At 33.5% G+C, this 25,626-nt stretch overlaps 2 protein-coding genes and 1 pseudogene across 3 annotated transcripts; all 3 read right to left on the reverse strand.

Annotated features, from left to right (window-relative positions):
• Window positions 1-5,012: 5,012 nt before the first annotated feature.
• Window positions 5,013-11,254, reverse strand: LOC107920290 (RNA-binding protein 28). Of its 2 annotated transcripts, none has more exons than XM_016849916.2 (18): window positions 11,088-11,254; window positions 10,945-11,005; window positions 10,823-10,859; window positions 10,524-10,654; window positions 10,369-10,452; window positions 10,195-10,273; window positions 9,761-9,894; window positions 9,207-9,346; window positions 9,042-9,092; window positions 8,851-8,933; window positions 8,680-8,734; window positions 8,503-8,590; window positions 7,346-7,850; window positions 7,046-7,259; window positions 6,887-6,957; window positions 6,325-6,493; window positions 6,075-6,204; window positions 5,013-5,910 (listed from the first exon to the last, which is right to left on the reverse strand). In XM_016849916.2, exons 1-18 carry the CDS (start codon window positions 11,184-11,186, stop codon window positions 5,198-5,200), a joined length of 2,844 nt encoding a protein of 947 aa, XP_016705405.2. In that variant the 5' UTR covers window positions 11,187-11,254; the 3' UTR covers window positions 5,013-5,197. The 2 variants fall into 2 exon arrangements, with proteins under 2 accessions (XP_016705405.2, XP_016705404.2); XM_016849915.2 differs by having other exon boundaries at window positions 8,476-8,590.
• Window positions 11,255-12,613: 1,359 nt separating this feature from the next.
• LOC121225596 (G-type lectin S-receptor-like serine/threonine-protein kinase SD2-5) lies at window positions 12,614-13,816 on the reverse strand (annotated as a pseudogene).
• On the reverse strand, window positions 12,614-15,440 carry LOC107919031 (EP1-like glycoprotein 2). Its single transcript, XM_041109962.1, has one exon. The coding sequence runs from the start codon at window positions 15,216-15,218 to the stop codon at window positions 14,298-14,300; it is 921 nt and encodes a 306-aa protein (XP_040965896.1). The 5' UTR covers window positions 15,219-15,440; the 3' UTR covers window positions 12,614-14,297.
• Between the last annotated feature and the right edge of the window lie 10,186 nt (window positions 15,441-25,626).

Raw genomic sequence — 25,626 nt, forward strand, 5'->3', positions numbered from 1 at the left:
TTTCCACTTTAGCACCTAAACTTTCTTTAAACTATTACTCTGTTATAGTTTTTAGTCCAACAATTAAACAATGTTAAAAGAAAAACGGATCAACCAACAAGAATGTGCAAGGTGCATGTCTTTTAAGTTAGAAGTTAAAATTAAAATTTTAAAAGTATATTTTAATTAAATAAAAATAAAATCTTATTATTTTCTGAATCAATGTTGTTGATACCAAGTATCAACGAAAGGGAGAGACAAACAGTGGTGTGATGTTGATTCACCCTAGCGGAGGAGAGCTATAAAAGGGAGGGAGGGAGAGTGTGAGAATGACGCCTACTGTTTTCTAGTGGACTTTTATACAAGGGATTAAGTTGTCACGTGGAAGAGTTCTATTAATAGACGAGTCATTTCGTTGTCATTTAGTGAAGGCGGCTGTGTGACCTTGTAGGATGATGATGCAATGTTATAGGTTGAGTTAATGATGGATAATAATTGTTTTGTCAATAAATGGTCTTTGGCAGTGACAAAAAGTGAACAGTAATTGAGATAGAGGTGTATCACTCGACAGAAGTGTCTGTAGAGGTGATAAAACAATTGTCTCCTAGTCGAAGAGTAGACAAAAGTTGCCCTCTTAGAGAGATGTTAGTGAGAGCAAAATTTCTCTTTCTTTTTAATTTTTTTTTTTGAATTTTAAAAGACTAGTGGATGATGTAATTGTGACTTTTAATGGCAACATGATTTGAACATGTGTTGGTTGCCATTTGTTATTAAGTTTAATGATGAGGCATGGCGGTACGTGACGATATATAAGAAGATCATATGGTGGTTGATGAGTGATGTATGTGAAAGTTACGCAGTATTGGAGCGTAAGGGCAGTTGCATGCATTTTGGATGGGTTATGGAGCTTACAAATAGGTGGTTAATGTGAGTCTTGCTTCACCTTCATTACTTGCTTTATCGGCTTTAGTTTACTTTGTTTGCCGCCTCCTCTTCTTTTTCTTCTTAATTTGTTGCAATCGTTGTTATTTGAGTTAATTTATGATATCTGTAGTGATAATTTTTTCTCGAAATCGTACTTATGTTTTGAACTAGGTGAATATTTGACGTTCTTAACTTTCAACTAATGATCTTTTCTATTATTCTCCTATCACAAATAAAATAACTATTGTGGAGTGTGCAAAGTCCTTAATAACTAGCACGATGCGAGGTTTTGGGCCTACTTGGAAAGTCTAAAAACCATCCTACAACGACAATAGAACAAATGGAATACCTTACTTGGTATTAAATTCCATTTGACATAATGAGCATCTCATCGTCATCTTTCTTCTTTATTTAAATATATTAAATTTTGGGATACACATGTCATTCAGCATCATCAAAACTTAAAGGCATGTGAATTGTGAGGCTACCTAATGTTGTAACTTTTCAAACTTTTAAGTTATTGATTCACCAATCGTTTTACAACTGAAATATTGCGTCTAATTATGGGTTTTGGTCCATTTATTATTTAAATTTACGGTTTAATTTATCCTAGACCCGGTCGACTAGAGATACGGTCACCCAAGGCTCAAGCTTGAAAGGGGCCAAAAAATTTTCGTTTTTAACTTTTAAAGGTCAGAAAAATTATTTATCAACTTTTGAGGGGCCCCAAAATTTCTTTTACCAACTTTTAAGGGACTTAAATTTTTTTTTTCAACTTTTAAGGAACCTAAAAACTCATTTTATTATTTTGCTTAGAGCCTCAAAAATGTCAGGAACGAGTCTGATTTATTTATTTTAATTTGATATAATTTGATCCATTATTTTCTAATATTATTTATGAGTACGTTCATTAACACCGTTAATTATATGGAACTTTTCTTAACACATTCTTAAGCATGTAAAGATACTATTAGTTTAATGTGCTTGATTAGATTTTCATGTGGCATTAATTATGTGACTAAAGATTTAGGGGTGAGCAAAACTCGATTGATTCGAAAAAATTAATTTTTTTTTTGAATTTCGAGTTAATCGAATCAAGTTGAATTTTACAATTGAGATAACTCAAATAATTCAAATAATAGATTTGTGTAAATACTTTTTTGGTCCTTGTCAAGTTTGAAAATGAGCAAATTAGTCTCCCTCTCAACAAAAATTACAAAATATTTCAAAAATTCAAAATATTTATAAAAGAATTCAAAATTTTATATTTTTTTACAAAATTATAAATATTTCAAAAAGAATCTAAAAAAATATATAAAGAAAGTTAAAAATTTTAAAAATTTCTAGAATAATAATTTTGGGACCTAAATAAGTTAATTAATTATTTAAATTTATCATACTAAGTATGTTTTCATTATTTTGCTTTGAAAATGTTTTCAAATATATATGATTTCAAATTTATGTGCTCAAACATGAGATTAGTTATACTGTAACAAGATTTTAATTTGACATGTTTAATTTTTTAATTTAACTCGAACATTTCACTAGATTCGACTTGACAAAAATTTTATTTCACTCGATTTGATTCAAAAAAAATTATAAATCGAGTTAGGATAATAAAATAGGACTCGTCAACTCGATTAACTCAAAAAATGTTCACTCGATTCAATCAAGCACTCACCCCTACAAAGAACAATAAATTAAAATTTTCACGTCATCATTTTAACGACAACACCAAATGGTGTTTTTAATTTGGATCTACTAATAACAATATAGAAGTAAAGGAATACCATTATGTCAAATTAAAATGAAAGATCAAATCTTGATTTTAAACATAGTACAGGGATTAAAACCGGAATTAAACCTAAATCTTTTGAAGCATATCCCCTAAATTATTCTAAAACAGTCCATAAATTTTGTGTTGACTTCTTGAATCAGACTGGGAACATCCCAACATGGTACCTCAAAGACATGACACGTTTATTTAACCAATGTTGTTTCATTCATGAATATTAATTTCAATGTTTTACAATAGGATTGGTGGTTGAATTGTCAAATTAGAATAGAGGGGCTAAATCCATAAAAAGGGAATAGTACAGGGATCTTTTATACTGTTTGACTTCGATATCATACTACGGATTTGGACTTTTGGCATGTTAATTTGAAGGATAAATTCGTTCATCAATAGATGCTTAATTTCTCTTTTAAAAGTGTTCACGGCTCGGTTCGGGTCAGATCGAATCCTGATATTAGTATACTTTATACTTATTTAAATTTGATCTAACTCGAAATTTAGACCTAAAATTTTAGCCAGACCCGCCCATAGTCTGCTCATATTATTTTATTTTAATATTAAATAATTTATATATTAAAATTTTTTATATAGTTATCTTAACATTATTTTAATGTTTACATTATAGTAGTATTATATATTTAGTATATGTTTATTTTTAATGTGTTCTAAATTACATAATTTATAAAAATAACATAATATAAAGCATTATAAACTTAAAACCGGCTGGGCCGACCTCGAGCTTTAAATGTTCAAGTCCGAGCTCAACTCATAATTTAATCAGGTTTAATTTTTTTGCCTAAGCCTATTTTTCGGGCCTAATATTTTTATCCAAACTTTTTCAAATTTCAGGCAGGCCTTCGAATCTAGACAAATAACCCGACTCATGAACAGGTCTAATAAATATAAGTTGATATTAACCCAATTAAAAAAGAAAAGAAAAAAAAGGAAAACACAAAAAATGAGAGAGAAGGTAATATTAACCTTCAAAAGAAAAAGGGGGGGGGGGAATTTATAGCTAGTCCTTATGTTTTGACCGCTGAGCTTTTTTTTCTATGACCCACATGCCAACGTGGCATTTTATTATCGGTCTATGTGTCATTTTTATGTCAGAATTAATACCATTAAATTATACAGATGTCAAATTGAATCAAATTGAATAAATTAAAAATATAAGTGCCACATAAACAAATTTAATAAAGTAAAGGGATGCCTTTTTTCCATTATTCCCATTCAAATAAGCCTTTCAATTTTGTTATTTGATGTAAACAGCCCGTTATAGCTTTAATTGGTGCCAAAATAATCATTAATTTTTGACTTATATCTAATTAAGCCATTATGGTGTAAAAGTAGGTTATTATCCCTTATATACAATACAATTGGTTGTCTATATTAAAATTATATTTTAATAAGGATAAATTTTAAAACAACACGTAAATTTTGTTTGATATAAATATACACATAAAATTTGATTGTAATTCAAGTATATATATAATTTTGATTTTGATTCAATTATAAGCATATATTAAAAAAAATATCAACTTATTTTTATATATAGATATATTTAAATATTTGTATATACAATATGTAAGTATAAAATAGTGCTATATCGAAAAATATAATATATAAAATTACGCAAAATCAAAATTTATGTATATAATATTACACACGAATTCAAAGTTTATGTATAGTTTTCAGATTTAACCCTATTTAATATACTTAATTATTCATTATGTTAAGAAAAAAACTATTCATTACTTTTAAATTAATTACAGTTATGTCTCTAACATTAAGTTCTTTTCCTCGATATATTCAATATGCTTTTATGTTCGAGATGATTTACGGTTATTTAAATTTCAATTTGAAAATTAAATGTTTTAATGAGATGAAGGTCAAAACTTAAGGTACATAATGAAAATGTGCGAAATGATATAATCAGAAGTTATAATGAGATTGTTAAAAAAGAAATATTAAAAGGTTTATTTAAATATTACAAAAATAAAGTAACTTATTTAAATAAAGTGACAAAATTTAAGAATTTATTTAAACTTAGATTACGATATACAAAAAATTTATGTTAAAATCATATTTATAAAAAGTTAAAAAGTAAAATATTTATGAAAATTTTAATATTTATAAAACTTTAAGCCCCAAATTTAACTCTTATCTTGTCTAGTCGTTGATGCCTGATTAGCTCGTACCACCAATTTACTCAATCTAAAGTGTTATCCCTAAGCAATGTCTGCTCCAAATGTAGATAAGATGCCATTGATACATCTCAGTAACATGTTTTTACCGTAGAGAATATTCAACAGACTGGCATGAACTTGGTACATTTATGTTACAGAGTGCACAAAATTGTTAAAACCTTTCAACAAGGTACTAAATTTATAGCAATTGCATTAACATCAAATGCCTCATCTAATATTCTCATATTTTCCCCTTAAAGATGAGTATGATGGGATATGCTACAAAACTGGTTCTAACCAGCTGCTAATGGAATTAAGCTTGAAACCACCTTCTAAGCTTCTTAGAACCTTGCTTTTCCGCGTCGGGTGTTCCGGATTTCGGCTGTGAGAACTTAGATCTGTATTGTTCAATTAGCATGTCGAGTTTGTCTACCACGTCTCGGCCTGATGGATCTTTATTCCTTTTTGGCCTTTTCCTTTTTAAATTTGTCTCTCCCTCCTCCGGCTTTGCCTTTTCTTGTCGTGTCCTCTCTTTCGGGTGTGAAATTGCTTTCACCTCTTTCAACTTTAATTTGCTGGTCTCATTAATATTTGTTTCAACCTTGTCGGAACTACCAACAGCAGGTTTTGCGCCACCTTTACGATCCTTGGGCTTATGCCTTGATCCTTTCAACTTCTGATTGTAGCCTTCCAAATTTTCTTTCGAAGATGGTTCTCTCTTTTCACCGGTCGGTTTATGCTTTGGCTTCTTACTAGCTTGGCCTTCTTCAGTGGCAACCACGTTTTCCATCTCAGCCTTTTTCAACTCTGAATGTTTCGTTGCCCTTTGGTCATCTCTAGATTTCCGTTTTCTGGATTTGTTAGTGTGATCGTCAAATGGATATGCTTTAGCATTTTGCTGTGCATCGTTCAAATCATCGCTAGCATCTTGCTGCTGAGCTTGTAACTTTGCTTTCCGCAGCTTCAATGTCTGCACATTATCGACAGCAAACTCCACTATTGGACGATGCTCAGAACCAAAAGTTTCTGCAAATAAAAACCAACTACACATTTTAGACTATAAACAGAAAATATATATATATAATTGAATAACCTTTTTCCACTTAGAAGATACTGAAAAAGACCATGACAAATCTAGCATTGGAATTACAGCCATCATACAAATGGGATTGTAACATAAGGGGAATTACCTGGGTTATTGTTAAGAACCCTTAGGGCGACAAGTGCGTGCTGGTGTTCCGTAAACTCAACAAAGGCAACCCCACGTGACTGATTTTTAACAACAATCTTTCCCTTCTTCACAGTTTTCAAGAACTTAATCTGCAGGACAGCATAGTGATATCAAATTTAAGACTTAAGAGCGTACTCTATATATGCAGAAAACTATAGTAAAGAATTAAAAGAACACTTTATAATAACAGATTAATATATTTATCTAACCTGTCGTATCACAGGTTTTTGTTTTGTAGCTCGCGAAGTAACTGCATCGATACAAAGTTGTTTCAATTCGTTTTCAGTCATGGATTTTGGCAAATTATAAATAACAAGTCTTGTCTTTGAGACATGAAAATTTGGAGATTGAAGCTTGGTCATCTTTTTTTCATGCAACCTGCAAGACATCCAAAAAGCCTTATAATAAACGGAATAGGTAAGTGAAATTTCACATGAGAATCAGCAGGAGAATTAAGAACTACCAATATCAAGTTGCTTTCAAAACTTGAAGCAACATCACGTTTAAGGATTTTGTAACAGACTCGCATATTCATTTCCATATGAAAAATTAAAAGAGAAACATTCAGAAACATCGATTTGACTTTATTCTTATCTGCTCTTCTGTTTTTACTATCCTTTTAAATCATTCCTGGCCAGACCAAAGATCTCTTAACTACAAAATGGTCAATACAACAGAACCGATTTGCATCGTGCAGCAAATAGGCAGAAGAATCTTGTGCTCAGTATCTGACTTATAATATCAAGGGAAACAAATAAAAGAAATCCTTACGTTTGGCGTTTTTCCATATCGCTAGCTGAAACATCTTTAGCAGCTGGAGTCCCCTCGACTATAAGGCCTTCCTATTAAGTCAGAAAAACAAGAATGTCAAAACTATACTACAAACACATTAAATCTATGAAAATTCAGTTAATTGTCAAGTTAAGCAACCTTTGCCAAGTAAAGGTTACGAAGGTCATGTTCCTCAGCTTTGGCCTTCTCCAATTCTTTATCATGTGCTGATTTCCGATCCAAAGCTTTCAACACTTTGATCTGTCTACCTTTGAGAAAAATACCCAAGCCAGAAGAAGCATTTGCTGCAGAAACTGCTGCAGTAGCCGCATCTATTGTTTTAAACTTGAGGAAACCAGTTCCTCTCGGTCGCCTGCCAGGGGAGCAAAAGAACCATAAGTATTTACTAATTTAAAGGAATAAGAAAGCAAACCATTTCAAACTATTTAGAGTCAGTACTTGGTAACTGGATGAAGGACTGGTATAAAGGATTGCACTTCCCCAAATCCAGAAAACCTTTCTTTTACTTCTTTATTGTCGATATCAAACGGAAGGTTGCTTATGAAAACTGTTCTCTGCAATTCCTCTTCACTATCTATTTGTTTATTTGTACCAGATTTTTCAGGTTTAATCACATCTGATCCTATTGCAGATTCAATGGGTAACTTATTTTGCACATTGATGGTTTCATCTACATTAGTATTGTCTTCACTCTTGGGCAGAACCCCATGATCTTGAAGGGAAAGAGAATCTTTAGAAGAGGATGTCACCAAGTTATTCAGCACTTTTCTAGCAATGTCTACTTCCTTATCAAAATCCACTGCTGTCGATGTCCTTTCCATCTCTGACATATTTGAATCATTTGAAGCAATACCATCATCACTATCATTATCACTATCCCCACCTTCATCCTCCATATCAATGCTACTACCATCACTTTCCTCCTCTTTATTATTCAGCTGCCCTGTAAAGCCACTAGTAATGAGATGGTGTCTTACTACAAACTCATAATGTAAATGCAAGAGATCAAAATTTTACCGAAGAATTTAACAAGAAAAATGCATTACGTATAAAAAGCCAAGTATAGAAGATAAGAGATGAAATAACACACATCAATTACCCTTAAGCAAAGGCATAAGCTATACATAAACCAGGAACATCAACACATATTTGATATTAAAACTCAAAGATAAAATATTCCTACTCTGTTACAGTGGGCTTGTGTGTGCCTATGTGCTTGCATGTGATACAGAAACAGACATATACATCACCTGAATATTCAAGCAGAGTTTTGATGACCAATCAGAAAGTCAAAAAATAACAATCTTTTAGAAAAGCATGCATGGCAGAAGAAACTTATTGTGTATGCAATTAACTTCCTAAAATAGTTCTCTAATCTCATGTGTTTATCTTCTCTACTTCTACAAACACAAGAAATATAGACCCTTTTTTTCTGCTAATTGATATGGATGATTGATCCAAAAGGTTAAGATCACTAATTCAGCTCTCAGTGAAACAGCCAATGGCTCAGAAGAAATAAGATAGTAAACGTATTGATGAATAGACAAAATTCAGTTAAGGACACAAACCATCATCCGAAGTAACAGCAGTATTACCACCAGCACTGTAAAGTTTCTTCGGAACAGCCCAATCAACAGCTATGGGTCTTTTGCATAAGGTCTTCCCATTGAACTTTTGAATGGCCTGAAAATGGAAAATGATGTTCAAACAGATAGCAGAAAAAATCTCTAACACCTCACATCTAAGACAAAAGGATAATCCAGAAGTAGTACATTTTCTGCATCCTGTTTAGATGTGAATTTGACAAAAGCAAAACCCTTGGATAACCTGGAAAAAGAAAAAGGAAAAAAAAAGGAAGGGGGGAGGGGGGAGACTGTTACATGATTTGAAAAAATACAAATTTAATTGAAAATTTCAGATGATCTTCTATGAAGCGAAGATACCCTGTTTCAGAATTATGTGGAATAAAGACATCCCAAACAAACCCTGCTGCTGAAAACATATCCTTTATCTCACTTAATTTAGCCTGCAGTTCAATGAGCTACTTTAGAGGTCTAAGACTTTTGAGTTTCAACCGGCAAAATCAACTAAAGGGATAATCATAATACACCATTAGCATCAATTATCAAACAACCTTGAAAGAAAGATTTCTTATAATGAGCTTCCACTTTTGAGTCTTAGAGCCCTGGATCACAAGTACCAGATAGAAATAATTAGATCTCAGGCATAAATGAGTATGAACCTGAAATTAATGAACACAAATAATTTCAGCATGACTGCATTGTCATGGTTACTTTACCTCGCCACCTAGCTGGCGTGCCCAAACAATGCTTCCATGTATCTCTTTTTGGTGTAACATTGCCACAGCGGTATGAGCTGATTTGACACTTGTGAAAAGTACAGCTGAAGCATCCATTTTGCATCCATCTTGTGCAAGACCTAGTAAAGTTTGAATTTTATGGCTTGCAATTATTCCACAACAATTAATGTACTCTTCATATCAAGACTTCGATTATCAGTAAATTTCCATCCAGAAACCATATGCCAAATATTTGAACAAAGTATATCTATTGGCAAATTTGGAAGCACCAAAATATTGCAATATCATAGATTTTCAGTAAATGGATATAACTGGACAATGAAAGCACCGAAGTATGTACGGAAAGTCATTACAGCCATGGTGTATACACATGCAAATGACAGGCAAGTAATACATTACACCAACAGGAATTTATCCAAGGAGCTCTTCAAATGCAACACTTCTCTATTTTTGAGCTTTAACCATAGGGGGTGTCATAGGGGGTAAAAAGAACAATTCAGTTAAATGATAGCAAAGAACACCTTTTTGCTTACCATGTTCTTCAAGCTCTTCTTTTGGAAGAGGATAAGTTACAGCACAAACAGTGCCAATCTCTTTTGCAAGTCGGTGAACATCTTCTGCCATCTCAGCATTACGAAGACCACCAAATACAACAGTCCTAGCAACCCTTCATACATTGAAAGAGCAGAAGAAAAGTCATGCCCTGATATGTCAGAGAGTGAATATCATAATACTCAAGTAAAAACTAAACGTGTATTAAGCAAAAAAAAAAAAAAGAAAAGAACTAAACGTGCATAAAAAAAGGAGTATTTTTTAAATTTATGATGATGAATAAAAACATAAAGCATTCTAAAGATTCAATTCATGGGAGAAAATTAATTCAAATTTTACTGCCAAGAACTACATGATAATGTTTAAAAGTCCATATCTAATTCCAAAACTTGGTATTAGCAAGCAAATTGAGTACCTCTGCTTCTCTGAACAATTCTCTTTATCAGCTAGATCAGAACAAAGTGTTGCTGCTTTTTTAGGTTGCACGGGTTTCTCTATATTTGCATTCAAAATATCAAAAACAAACCAAGTCACTAATAAGAATTAACAACAAAGGACTATAATTGAATAGTATAAAAGCTTTAGTAACCTAATTTTGGCAGGTCTGAACCATGTGCTTCTACAGCTGAAGTAAGAAGACCATCTTTGTCATTCTTTGTCTTTGTCGCATCATCTGAGAAAGTTAGTAATTAGTGTCGGATAACATGTGCTTACAACTCCTGAACTACATTGAAATAAACAAACCTTGTGTTGCCTTTGACCGTCGTTGCTCCAATGAAGCACGGTGCATTGCATGTTTAACTCCAATTTTCCGACCTCCAACTGAAGAACCATTCTTCAACTCAATTGCACGGTTAGCATCTTCGGCAACAGCACTGCAGAAGACATACAAATAGACAGCAAAAGGTAAACAAGAAACTTAAACTCCAAATGAAACATGAAAATTCAGCCCAACGATAAGCTCAAAAGTTCTAAAACAAAACAAAATAACACCATCAAAAGAAAAAAAGGAAGAAGATAAAAATGAACCTAAATTAACTTACAATTGAACGAAGGCAATACCACGATGCTCAGTTGACCCTATGAACAATAGAAAGAACATATCAGTATACTAATGAACCAATTATTAAAATCATGATAAAATAATAAAAAAATAAAATCATACCCTTTTTCGTAACCATAAAGCAACGCCTGATTGGACCAACATCGCTAAATGTTTCTTCAAGCTGGAAAAACAATATATATATAAATTTCTAAATATGCAAAGAAGAATCTAAGACTCACTAAATTCCCAGAACGGAGTAATACCTGAGAGTTCGTAAAAGAGTAAGCCAAGTTGGTGACGAAGACGGTGGCAGGTGAGTGGTCGGATTCGGGTCTCTTATCGGATCTCTTGTTTTTCCCCATTGATGGTGTGGCTGCTGAGGAAGTGGGATGGAAGAAAACGTTCGAACCTAAAAATCCAAAAACCTCTCTGCTCTTGATAATAAGCGTGTGGGGTTTAAAATTTTAGCGGGTTCGGGTCGGAATGGGAAATGAATTAGGTTTCTTGGACTAGGGCTCCGTAAGAATTTGAGGCCCGAAATATGTTTTGATCCATGTATTTATGGGTCTACTTTGGATCCGCCATGTTTTTCCTATCAATTTGACCCAACCCACTTTAATTTTTAAAATATATTTGCAATATCTTTCTAAAATAAAAATAAAAGAAAAAGAAAATATATTTGCAATATAAATAAAAAAATATTTTTTTTGAAAATTAAATAAATTAAATAATATTATTATTTTATATAATTTTGGTATTTAAATTTCAACATTTGTATGATTTTCTTTATCCTTAAATAAACTAATAAATGTAACAAATCGGGCTACAATTTTACATTTTTAATTTATAATAAATATATATAAGTACGAGTTTGGAAAAATTCTTAAACTACCATAATACATTTTATTTTTCATCATATTATTAAATTAATATTTAAAAATAATTATAATATTTAATTTAGAATTATTAGTAAAAAAGTTGAATTAAAATAGAAGTTGTGATAATTATAGATTTAAAAACAATTATAATTTAATAGAAATTAGATAATTAGACATTTAAAAATAATTAGAATTAAAATTAAAATTAAATATCATTAAGCATATTTTTACATTTAATTTTTATTCTTAATAATCTAACATGACAAATACTGATTTATTAGGTTTTACATCAGAATTTTACGGTTCAACCTGGGGAAGCATTGCATGGCTTATCCAAAAGATAACAAACATAGAGTCAAAGTCGAGTAGCATTCATGGATCTCTAAGCCGTTAACATAAGGTTAAGATATGCCTATAGTGATTGTAGTCTTCAAAAATTAGGAATATAGTTCCTATACTTGTATTTTCATAAATCTAATCCCTTTAATTTTTTAGAATTTAAAATTCTAGTTCAACTGTTAATATTATTAATATTTTTTTGTTGAATTAGGTTAGTTTCATTTTTTTAATTACATAATCAACTGTGTAATTTTTTTTATTTCAAAATGTCACAGCAACAAGTTAAAAAAAAAGTACAAGTTTAACAAAAAGATTAAATTCCTAAAAATGCAAGGACTGAAATCTTAATTTTCGAAATCTACAAAGACTATATGCACATTTTAATCTTAATATAATTGTTAGAATTGTGCGTCTCGAATCCCATCACTTGTTAAAATAATAAAATGCAATGGCAAAAATAAAAGTATGTGTGAAGAGGATCGGAGTTACGACTGAATCCCATTCAACATAATACTGTACTAGAATTTTTTCTTATTATGTGATTATTCTTTTGTCATTATTCACGTCTATTATACTAGAAAATAACGAATTTACAATTTCATTAAGATAAATACAAACAGTAAAGAGTCTTCCACTACCTTTGAGTTTTTTATTTTTCGACCCAAAGGTGAGGATGAAAACGAGCATCTGACACTAAACAAGCAATTAGGAACATTGGAGTTTGGGGGACATACCTCAATTTACATCGATCTCATCTTCATGAACTATACTCAAAGATCTCCAACTCCATCATCATCACCTTGGCCCAGATAACATTGAAGATAAAACTATTGAAGGAAAGGTATCCACAGGTTCAAGAGTTAATCCGTTTAGGAAATCTTCATTCAGGCCACCTGTAACATCAACTGAAGCCTCAAAAAGCTTCACCACTGTGGACATAGAAGGCCTCCTCGCATATTCAGTTTGTAAGCACCATGCAGCAACCTTCATCAACTCCACAACTTCGGCTGCATTCGACTGCATATCATCGCTACACTTATCAACTAAATCCATGAGTTGCCCCTCTTCTTGCTTTCTCTTAAAAAGTCCCAATAAATGCATATCTTCTTCCTGTTGAGATTCATCAACGTTTCGTCGTCCACATAAGATTTCTAGGACAACAATACCAAAGCTATAGACATCAACCTTTTCGGTTATACACGAGCTTAACCATTCAGGAGCCATATAACCAGGGGTTCCCCTATAGTTGTTATGACTCGACTTTGGTCTTTTCCGATTAACTTCGACAACCCAAAATCTGAAATTTTGGCATTAAAATTCTCGTCTAAAAGGATATTTTGAGGTTTGATGTCTAAGTGAATTATCTTTTGGTTGCATTCTTCATGAAGATAGGCTAACCCCTTGGCTATATCTAAAATGATTTTCCTTCTAATTTGCCAACCAAGAGCAAGATCTCGATTTTCATTGAAGATCCATCGGTCTAGCGATCCATTAGCCATGTACTCGTAAACTAAAAGCTTATTAGAACTTTCAGCACAAAATCCAACCAAACTTACCAAATTAAAATGGTGAATGCTTCCAATTGTCTGAACTTCAGCTATGAAGGACTTGTTAACGGCACCAAAGTTGAATTGATGCTTCACTGCAACATCAGAACCCAAAGGTAAGATTCCATGAAAAACAGAACCAAATCCACCTTCACCAAGCTTGTTGCTAAAATTCTTGGTAATGTTCTTCAACTCTTCATATGAGAATCTAGTTGGCATTCCCAACATGTTGTCTAAACAATGCTCTTCAGCTTCTTCAAACCCTTTTTCAGCTCGTAGGAAAAATAAGCCGCAGATAAGAAGCACAACAAGGACAGCTCCAAGTGTTGAAGCCACAATAACAGCCCCATTCTGTCTTTTCTTTTCTGGGTAATTCTGCACCTTTATAAAAGCTGAGTTGCTGTAGTAGTCACTAGAATAGTTTTTCTCAATGGAGAATACTTGAGATAGAAAATAGCAGTAACCCAGATTATATATAGCAGCTTTGCAAGAACAATTCTTTAAACAAGTTTCCTTACAAATCTCTGATGTTATTATTGTGTCGGAGAATAAAGAGCTATATATGGGTTGAGAATAGCCCCCCTTGAGTCCGATAAAACTATGATGAACAGAAGGCTCACAAGAAATGGGTGAAACTGCATAACACCCATGATCTAGGCTTATAGAATTTATTGGGTTAAAAAAAGTGGTTTCGCTTTCACTTACAGTGTCAACTGCATCCCTCTTTTGAGCAAAGGCTATATTTCCCACATTGCAATGGATAACTACATTGATCAAGGTCCAGTAAATCAATCCCCTCCCACCCAGATTCTGTCAACTCATATGCCTTCAAGTGCCCATCACTTCCCAACTGTATAAAACTACCCGAATCTCCCACATAGAAAGACCCAAACCGTTTATTTTTGAATTCAACATAAGGATTGTCTGAGTTATTATCTTCCACAGGTCTTTCGTAATAGATTTGGGGAGGATTTAAATCCATGTTAGCAGTGAATACACCACGACTGACAGCAAATGCATACAAACCTTCAATTGGGTCGTCTGGGGATACGCTGGCTTTCAATTTCTGTCCTGGCACTAACCTTTGACCACGAACTAAAGTGTCGGTTGGGTGGTCAAACGACTGCCAAACGATGTAGTTGGTTTCGTTAAACAGCATGAGGTTTCCCTCTGAAGTTAAGTTTAACCTGGAAATGGACTTGCCTGGGGTGCTCGGGGACCAAACCACAGTATCGTTTGCATCTTTCAAGTTAAGTTTGCCTTCTGAAGTGAGTTCCAAGAGTGCCTGCATCTGAACTGGATTGTTCCGATTAGCGGACCATACCACTTGGGTAGAAAAGTCGAAATTATCTTTAGAACTACCTATGGAGACAGCAAATAGGCAATTTTCATCAACAAAGCTGCAGTGGAAACCACAGGCAAACATTCCAGAAACAAGGATCGGCCTCACACTGCCCGACTCCCAGAAGCTATAGCCAGTCGAGAGAGTGTTTCTCCATGAATTCGGGCCATTCACAAATGATGGGTAGTCCATGATTTCGGCGTCAATAAAAAATGAGGACGGAATGATCAGTAGAATCAGAAGTGTGATCATTACAAAGGCACTAGAGGTATTTGTATTCATGATCATGGCTCTCGAAGACGAGCAATGGCTTTCCAGGTAAGACTAAATTACTTGAATAAACTAAATAATTCATGCTATAATTCCTTGAAGAAATCACCACGAAAGAGCTGAAATTTCCAAACAATAATTTTCTTCTAGGAAAAGGGAAAATAGTTATGCAGTAGCGCTCAAAATGGGATCAATCAATGTTCTGAGGGTCTACAAAAGGTTTACTTTTCGTCAACGAAGTATTTCAGTCGTGTGTTTCGCGTTCAACAAATATGACTCAAACGTTTTATTTATTTATTTAAATTAATTAATTTTTTGCTTTTTTTTTCGCTTAATTAGGTATGTCAAAATGTATCAAATAAATCTTTTGACGGTTAACTTTAATAGTTGATGTTAAAGTTAATTGTCTTTAATTTTTTTCAATTAAAGCAGTTCCGTGTCATAATCATGGCATGACATGTGATAAAAAAATTATATAATATAAAAATAAAAAAAAGTTATAAAAATTACTAAATTTTAATAAAAATATTAAAAATTATAAAATTAGTAAGAAAATATAAAAATTGTAATTTTTTATAAAAAAATAAAAAAAATTATAAAATACATCAAAAAGACCCTTTTGTCATTAACTTTAACCGTTGATAGTTAAAATTAATGACCCCAATTTTTTTCCAATTAAAGCCATTACGTGTTGCAACACAACATAACATGTGGCGAAAGATGATAAAAAATAAAAATAAATTAAAGTTATAGAAAAATTGTAAAATACTTCTTTTGGTATGATATTTAAAAATAATAATTTTACTATTTTTATATTTCTTTACATTTTTTTATAATTTTCTTACAATTTTATAATTTTTTTCTGTATTTCTATATAATTTATAATTTTTATAAAATTTTGCAATTTTTTTACGATTTTTATAATTTTTATTAATTTATCTTTCTTTTTTTTTCACACCTCACACCGTGGATGTGACATGTGGTGACTTTAACCTAAAAAAATTAAGGGTGATTAAATTTAACGGTCAACTGTTAAAGTTAATGATCAAAGGGCCTTTTGATGCATTTTGACAGTTTAAGTACCTAATCGAATGCAAAAAAAGAAAAGAAAAATGCAAGCGCTTAATTGCTTTTTTTGAAAAAACTTGAGAAACTTTTTGATGCATTTTGAAAGTTCAAATACCGAATTGAATGCAAAATTACTTTTTTTTGAAAAAGTTTGCAAACTTTTTATATTCTTAAGCCTTATAATAACTATGAAAATCGATATATTAAAACATGCATCAGCACATCACTTTAAAATAATATCTTTCCTATTTTGTTCATTTAACATTTTTTTATCAATTTAGTCTAATTAATATAAGTGTTTGAAGGTGATGCATTAACCATCATTAAGAAATGTCAATCAAATCAAATAGACAGATCAAAGATTGGGCCTCATATCAAAGACATTCATCAGACTTCACAACAGTTTGGATGGATTCGATTCAAACACACAAGCAAGGTAGCAAATCAAATAGTCCTATAACAGCTTGATTTTTTAGTGGTGTCGAAAATAGTAGTTCAAGGTCGCCAATTCCGATGGGTAGGCTCGTAAATTTTATTACTTAGTATTTACGAGTTAAATATGGTTTTAGAAAGATTTTAGAGTTAGTAATTTGTGTTTTATAAGGATTTATTAGGTCAAGTGGTTTAAAAAATGAGGAATCGAGACCTTAATTCCATAAACCAAGCCTTACATATTTTTATAAATATTTAAAGAGTGTCATTATAAGGTAATATTAAAGTTCTGTTAGAAAATTTTAACATTTTGATAGTTAATTAATTAAAAAGAACTAAATTGAAAAATATGCAAAACTTACTAATTATAGGAAATGAGTGATTAAATGGCATGATAAATAAATAAGGGAGGGCTTGAGGAGCAATTAAGCCAAAAGAAAAGAGCTGAGGCGGCATAAGACAGAAAAAAATGATGTGATTTAAGGGCAAAATTGTAAATAAAATAAAATTAGAATTTTAAATTGAAAATCTAAAAGTTTCTAGACAATTTCTTCTCCAAATTTCTGTCCAAAAACACCATTGAAGAGCTCTTAAAGCTTTTTGTCATGTTTTAGCTCCATGTGACTTTAATTCTTGCCTTTTCTTGTAATTTTTGTGTTTTTAAGACTTTTACAATTAGCTCCAACTAGCTATTACCTTAGTTTTTGATTTTATTGAGAATTTTGAAAATTTCCATTGATGAATACTGATGTTTTTGATGAAATAACATGGATTTAGAGCTTTAATTTTGTTGTATGATGATTTTATAAAGTGATTTTGTTAGATATTGATTTTAGGACCAAATTGTAACAAGGTTAAATATTAGGGTTTGGTATTAAATTTCTGTTTATCAAGGGCTGTACGGTAGCCTAGAATATTTAGATAAATTATTAATTAAGAAAAATTAGTTCATTTGATAGACTAATTAGTTAAGGGACTAAATTGTAAAAGTTGTAAAAGTTGGGGTAATTGTGTAATTTTAAAAAATTGAGGGGTATTAATTGTGAAGTAAATTGGAACTGAAATATATGCTAATGAATGAGTACTTTTATATTTTAGATCAAAATCCTGTTGATACTCGTGAAAAAGGAAAATTAGCGGAATAGTCCTCAAACTTTTGCAAATCTTACAATTTAACCTAAGTAAGTTCGTACGGTTGAACTTTAATATTTATATTGAGTTGATGAATAGTATTATGTATTTATTTTATTGTTGAAAATGAAATATTGTTAAAGTTATAAATATAAATTGAATGTTTGAAACAAATGGAACGTGGGATTTGAGTACATTCGGCATGTGATGAATTGACAGCATTGGAGAAGAATGTGGTGAATTACCCAAGTAAACCGAGGTTCAGCATTTGTTGCGAACTTTAGTGTTTACTTTCTGTTTAGCTCTCACGAGCTTCAGTTTAACTCATATGAGTTTCCGTTCAGCTCTTTTGAGCTTCTGTTTAACCGTTATGGGTTTTCGTTCAGCTCTTATGAGTTTTCGTTCAACCCTTATGGGTTTCTGTTTAGCACTTATGTGCTTCTGTTTAGCCTTCGGGCTTATGAAAACGATGTACTCATATCCGTAAGCCGTTTTTCGATTTGGTAAGATTTGGTAAGTGACTTATGTAATTGAAATTGGAAGACTTATTGTTATTATTAGTATTGGTCTGAAATAAGCATATTCATCGATTGAAGTTGTGGTTGACAGAGAATTTACATTGAATGAATTTATTTAATTGATGTGTTATAGTAGGTTCAGTAAGATTTATGTTTAACCTATCGAACTTACTAAGCTTCCTTAAGCTTAATTGTGTTGTTTAATGTTCTTGTAGATTAATGTAATGATGCGGTCGTTGAAAGCACCAAAAATATCCTATCCCTAATAAATAATAAAAAAAGAATAGTAAAAGGGAAGTAGGGTCAAATCCTCAGGGACTGGATTTGCACAATATCTTATTCCGAAGAATCCCGGGTAGAGTCTTGCCCAAGACAACCTGCGTTCCTGAAAAAAATAAAAACAATAACAGAATTAAAGGGTTGGATCTGGAAACGAAAAATAAAATAAAAACAAAATTAAGAATATTGAATAAAAAATTAGAGAAATTAAAAATAGAGTTGGGAGAAAGGAAATTCTTATGGGAGATTCCAGCCTCCAGTTGTCTCGTTCCGCCTTGGGTTTAATCCTCGACTTTTAGATGATCCTTCCCAAACCGAATAAGCCAGTTATAGTGGAAGAGGACGCCTACGACCACCAGCTTCAAGGATTTAGACTTACAATTTAGTGGAACTTGACTCTAACCAACAATCGCTTCTGTGGGATCGTCTTATGCTAGATCAACGCTTCTCAATGGCGAATCCCACGCCATTTTGTCTCTTAGGCTCGCCAACCTCTGACGCAGTAAGCTAATGAACCGACTGTGCAACCTTCCCAAAACATACAAAGCGGCCACCTTTGCATACGTTGAAAAACTTACTTCTTAAGGGACTTGGACGGAAGCGTCAGCCCCGTAGTGCGGAGAAACAATGAATACTCAGCAAGGAGGCTAAGTACGAATTCTAAGCCTCATGAACCATTTTGGGGATTTTTGACAACCTTCGGCTAGATGGGTTTAGTGGCTCATGGTTGTGGTAGAAAAGAAAATAAATAAAATAAAAATAAAGATTTTATTGAAAGGAAATATGAAAAGAACAAAACCCTAGACTTTTTGGGAGAGAGTGTTTACGGAAAAAGAAAGATGGGATCCTCTTTTGAGTCACTTCACCCCCTATTTATAGTGTTAGGGGAGATATTCTAATCCTATTTAAATTCCTAAAAGATAAATACATTTAATTGAAGATAAATAAAAATAAAATCATAAAAATAATCCTTAATAAATTATCTCAATATTAATTATCCTAATATAATTAAAATAGAGTTTAATAGAATAAAATATCTTCTTTTTGCATTTCAACCCTTGTGTCCTCTATGCTTGCACTTTTGGCACCAACTTTTCCTTGTGTCGCACATTGGCCCATTTTATCTCTAAATTCACGCTTTTGGCCCTTAATTTCACTTTTGCCTCAAATTTAGTATCTATGAGATAAAAGATAATAAATAGCTCAAATTAGCAAGATCATACTCAGAATAAATACATAATTAATACATAAAAATACGTTATTCTAGAGTGTTATCAAATCCCCCATACTTAGCCCATGCTTACCCTCAAGTATGGTTCCTATCTACTGTGAAAGTTAGATTTTGCCATAAAAGAAATACAACTCCAAAGTTTTATAAAAATCAGTCAAAAATGCATATAAAAAATAAAGAGAACCCTAAGCTTACTTTAGGTAAAACAGAAAAAATTTTCCAATTAATACACGCAAAAATTAGAATCGACTTGAATTATTTAATGAAAATTAGGTAAATTACCAAACTTACCAAGACACCCTATTTGTTTCCTCCTTTAGTCCCCAAATTATTATTATTATTATTATTATTTATTATGGTTTAGGAATATACTGAACCTTTTGACGCGAAGAGAGATGGCAGCTAAGCACCCCACCCTGATTACTCAGCCCAGCAGACTCCTAATTTATTATAATTCTTTTTAAGAACACATCAAACCTTTTGACGCGAAGAGAGATGACAGCCAAGCACCCAACCCCGGTTACTCAGCCCAACATGTTTTTAAAAATTAATTCCGGTTAGCGGAATTTTACCAACACGTCACACAACCTTTTGACGCGAAATAGGATGACAACCCAAGCACCCTACCCCGGTTACTCAGTCAGTCACGTTTTTAAGCTGCACTCATAACCACGGAAACATTAAACGACATTTTAATAATAACTTTTTTTATGAGGACTTTAGAAAAAAAATCAAGTGTCAAAAATAAGTTTCAGTAATTACCTTAATAGTCATCAACATATTTTAGCATGCAAACATATTGAGTGTCCACTTTGTATTTAAACTTGATCAATTTTACGAAAAGCAAGATAAAGTTAACTTTATGAATCACAATTATTTTTAGTCTAATAAGAATAAAACAGTGGAGATGGCATCAATTATGGAAAATCCATAATTTTCTCAGAAAATAAGAACCATGCTTGTAGGTCAAACAGTAGGCAATTCCTGGTAAAAATCTTGGGCATGAAAAGAGGCAAGAGATTCCAAAAATAAATATGGACAAAATAAAGCCTCAAGCAGCAACACCAGTCAAAAATAATCACAGCAACAACAACAATAACCAAAATCACAGCAGAAAATGATAGTAATAACGAATAGTACCTCCCCCTACTGAAAGCACATTGTCCTCAATGTGGACGAAAAGAAATAAATAGGTAGAAAAGTTTAGGAAAACTCCCCGTGTTGTTTCTGTCGATCGCATATGATGGCAATGAGCTCGGTCAGTTGCTGGCCAAAGGTTTCAAGTTGGGGCTCAATGCATTCTAAGAGTTGCTCAACGGTTTTCTTCGCATTTTTGCTCTGTTTTATCTAAGCAAAAGAGAAAATAATAAATAATAATAAATAAAAATAAAAATTGGGTTGCCTCCCAACAAACGCTTGTTTAACGTCGTTAGCTCGACGCCATTATTGGTTCTATGGTGGTTTCAAATGGATTTTCTCAAGCTGTGGGCTTGAAAATTCTCATAAAACGGCTTCAACCGCTGGCCATTGACTACGAACTGCTTTCCAGATTCTTCACTCTCTATTTCAACCGCTCCATGTGTGAACACTTTAGTAACAATAAAATGTTCTTGCCATCGTGATCGAAGCTTACCTGGAAATAACTTTAACACAGAGTTATAAAGTAAAACTTTTTGTCCTACCAAAAAATGCTTCTGAGCTATTCTCTTATCGTGAAACAACTTTGTCTTGTTTTTATAAATGTGAGCATTTTGGTAGGCATCATTGCGAATTTCTTCTAACTCTCGAATGTTTAATTTGCTTGCCTGTCCTGGGGGTTCTAACTCCAACTCTAGTGCCTGTATAACAAAAGGTCGCAGTTTAGTATTTGAAGATAATAACTCATTAACAAATTCAAATTCATTAAGTTCAGAATTATCTCCATAAATTGACTCAAAATTCTCTTCCACCAAAGAGTCAATTATGTTGATACGATTTACGCTCAAGATTTCGCTTGGATGGCTAATAGCGTTGTAGACATTAAACTTTATGATCTCCCCATCAAACTCCATCGTGAGAGTTCCACTTCAAACATCAATTTTAGTACTAGCTGTACTAAGGAACGGTCGACCCAGCAGGAGATCTGAAGATCCAGGAGTGCTATCCTCCTTCATTTTGATCACATAAAAATCTGCAGGGAAAATAAGCTCGTTAACTTTTACCAGAACATCCTCAAGGACTCCTTCTGGATGCACAACAGACCTGTCCGCCAATTGAATGATAACACCTGTTTTTGTCAAAAAAACCTGCGTTAAGTGATTCATAAATAGAATATGGCATTACATTTATAGAAGCCCCTAGATCACACATAGCCTTTTTAATTCTTAGATGGCCTATTTTGCATGATATTGCAAACATGCCCCTATCCTTACATTTTGCCGGCATTTTTCACTGTAACACTGCGGATACATTCTCACCAACATTCACCCTTTCATTACCTGTTAATTTTCGCTTGTTGGTGCAAAGCTCTTTAAGAAATTTAACATACCGTGGTATTTGATTGATGGCGTCTAACAGCGAAATATTGATCTCGACATTCCTAAATGTTTCGAGGATTTCCTTGTCCTCTTTACCTCTTCGACACTGGTTGAATCGTTCTGGAAATGGAGGTTGAATTTTAGGCAATAGAGGCTTCGGTTAGACCTGTTCGTCTTTTTCGATTTTTTCCTAGGCAATTTCTTGGGCAAGATTCCTGTCAGGAATCAATTCCAGTACCTTTCCGCTTCGTAACGTCACTGCATTTGCATTTTGTCTAGGGTTTGGTTCTATTTGTGACCGTAGCTTACCTTGAGAGGTCAATTTCTCGATCGATGTGGTCAACTCTCTGATGGACGCTTCAGTTTTGTATTGGAAATCCTTCATCTCTTCTTAGAAATTAAGATTTTACTGTTGAAAATCAAGAACATTAGCTGCTAACTTATTGACCATGGTTTCTAGAAAATTACCTGAACCTTGAGGCTGTTGCGAAAACTGATTTTGGTATGGCTGGTTATTTCGTAGATTAGCCCCATAACTCAAGTTAGGATGATCCTTCCGCCCTGGGTTGTAGGTATTAGCGTAAGGGTCGTACTGCCTTTGTAGCGGCCCAGGGAAATTTCTCACAGCATCCAGATGGGCCGTGGTATCATCATACAAACTGGGACATGCATCAGTTGCGTGATCAGGTGTAGCACATATTCCGCATAACCTAGCTGTTTTCGCTTTTTCTGCAATAAGAGAGTTTATCATATTAGTAAGTCTATCAACTTTATCCTCTAATGTTGAATTACTTAGCTGGTGAACCCTTCTAGGGGGTTCAGTATTAGCTCGAAACTGCTGAGAATTTGCAACCATCGTAGAGATCAAGTCTCTCGCTTGTTGGGGAGTCATGTTGACCAATGCTCTTCCACTAGTAGCATCTACTATATTCATCTCCATGGGCTTCAAACCTTCATAAAAATATTGGAGGAGAGATTGCTCCGTTATACCATGTTGTGGGCAGCTTGCACACAACTTCTTAAACTGCTCCCAATAATCGTAAAGGGACTCAGCTTCTTTTTGCCTTATTCCAACGATCTCTCTTCTTAGCTCAGCTACTCGAGATGCTGAAAAAAACCTTTTCAGAAACAAACGAGATAGATCAGCCCAAGTTGTAATAGATCCAGGGGGTAAATAAAATAACCATTCCTTAGCAGAATCTGCTAGGGAGAAAGGAAAAGCACGCAATTTAATTTGATCCTCAATTACCCCCTGAGGTTTCATGCTAAGACAAACCATATGAAATTCTTTCAGATACTTGTGGGGATTTTCATTTTGCAACCCACAATAAGTTGGCAGTAATTGGATTAAACCTGACTTCAACTCAAAATCAGTATCTATAGTAGGAAAGGTGATGCACAATGGCGGTTGTTCTGTCGGGCTTCGGCCAGTTACCGAATCGTTTGAGCCATTGGTTGGTGTGCTAGATTCGGGTTTTCGTTAACCCTAGCGTTAAGCACTTCTTCTGGTGAGTCGACTTCTACTTTTTTGCTTTCAAGTGTTTGAGTAGGGTTTTCGTTAACCCTAGACTCAGCTTCGTCGTCGACTTCAATTTCTGGCTGTGGGTTACTCTGAGTTCCAACCACCGCTGACTGCTTTTTTCGTAACTTTGTCTCTTTGCGATTGGCTCTAGCCTCAATTTCTGAATCGAACGTAAGATTATATGGAGCAGATCTACTCAAGATTAGTACGTTGTCAGTCCCCAACAACAGTGCCAAAATTTAATGCGGTCGTTGAAAGCACCAAAAATATCCTATCCCTAATAAATAATAAAAAAAGAATAGTAAAAGGGAAGTAGGGTCAAATCCTCGGGGACTAGATTTGCACAATATCTTGTTCCGTAGAATCCCGGGTAGAGTCTTGCCCAAGACAACCTGCGTTCTTGAAAAAAATAAAAATAATAACAGAATTAAAGGGTTGGATCTGGAAACGAAAAATAAAATAAAAACAAAATTAAGAATATTGAATCGAAAATTAGAGAAATTAAAAATAAAGTTGAGAGAATGGAAATTCTTATGGGAGATTCCAGCCTCCAGTTGTCTCGTTTTGCCTTGGGTTCAATCCTTGGCTTTTAGATGATCCTTCCCAAACCGAATAAGCCAGTTATAGTGGAAGAGGACGCCTACAACCACTATTTTCAAGGATTTAGACTTACAATTTAATGGAACCTGACTCTAGCTAACAATCGCTTTTGTGGGATCGTCTTATGCTAGATCAACGCTTCTCAATGGCGAATCCCACACCATTTTGTCTCTTGGGCTCGCCAACCTCTGACGCAGTAAGCTAACCAACCGACTGTGCAACCTTCCCAAAACATACAAAGCGGCCGCCTTTGCATACGTTGAAAAATTTACTTTTTAAGGGACTTGAACGGAAGCCTCAGCCCCGTAGTGCGGAGAAACGATGAATACTCAGCGAGGAGGCTAAGTACGAAGAGACAACGCGAACCAGACTGAAATGGGATGTGCATGGAATTAAAAGGAACAAATAACATCATATTGGAAATGAGGTTTGGTTCCTTGGAAGCTGAAACTATCTAGTTTTTGAAAAGTTTTGATTTGAAAGCACAGTTTCTGCATGAAATGTGGTTGGGCAGGAAAATCTTATCTTTTGTTTTTTTAAATTTCTTTTCTTTTCTAGCTATGGATTTGGTGTTAGTTTTATTATTTTCATAGTAGTTCCACATGTTTATCTGTTAGACTATTTTGAGCAATTAGTAAATAAGGTTCAACCTGTTTGATTTAAAAAAAAAAGATAAATGTTTGAATTAATTATCACGGTTAAAAATTTTCATTAATCCAGTAATGGTTGGTACATTGGCTAATTGAATGACGTGACACTTTTTATAATTCCAAAATATTTTTTTACCCCCTCCTCTTTGTACCACAAAAATAGAGAAACGAAAACCTCACCATTTTCTCAACAATGGATCTATGACAACTATCAATGATAACGGCGGCCGCACTTCCTTCCTCACGGGCGCTTCTCTAGGTGATCAGCTTGAACAACAACAGCAGGTGTTCTTTGCCACCAGTATGCTGTTGTTTCCAGCTTAAGCTTCTGGCTTAGCATTTGGCTCAGTTTTCGACTTTCACCTCATACTGACTGGTTTGGTGCTTGTAGCAGAAGCATTTCTAAGTTGCTTATCTGTTTCAAACATAAGATTTTTGGTTATGGAATTGAATCCAAGATGTACTCCAAACTGTCTGGG

This window comes from Gossypium hirsutum, chromosome D13 (assembly GCF_007990345.1).
Source record: "Gossypium hirsutum isolate 1008001.06 chromosome D13, Gossypium_hirsutum_v2.1, whole genome shotgun sequence".
NCBI lineage: Eukaryota > Viridiplantae > Streptophyta > Magnoliopsida > Malvales > Malvaceae > Gossypium > Gossypium hirsutum.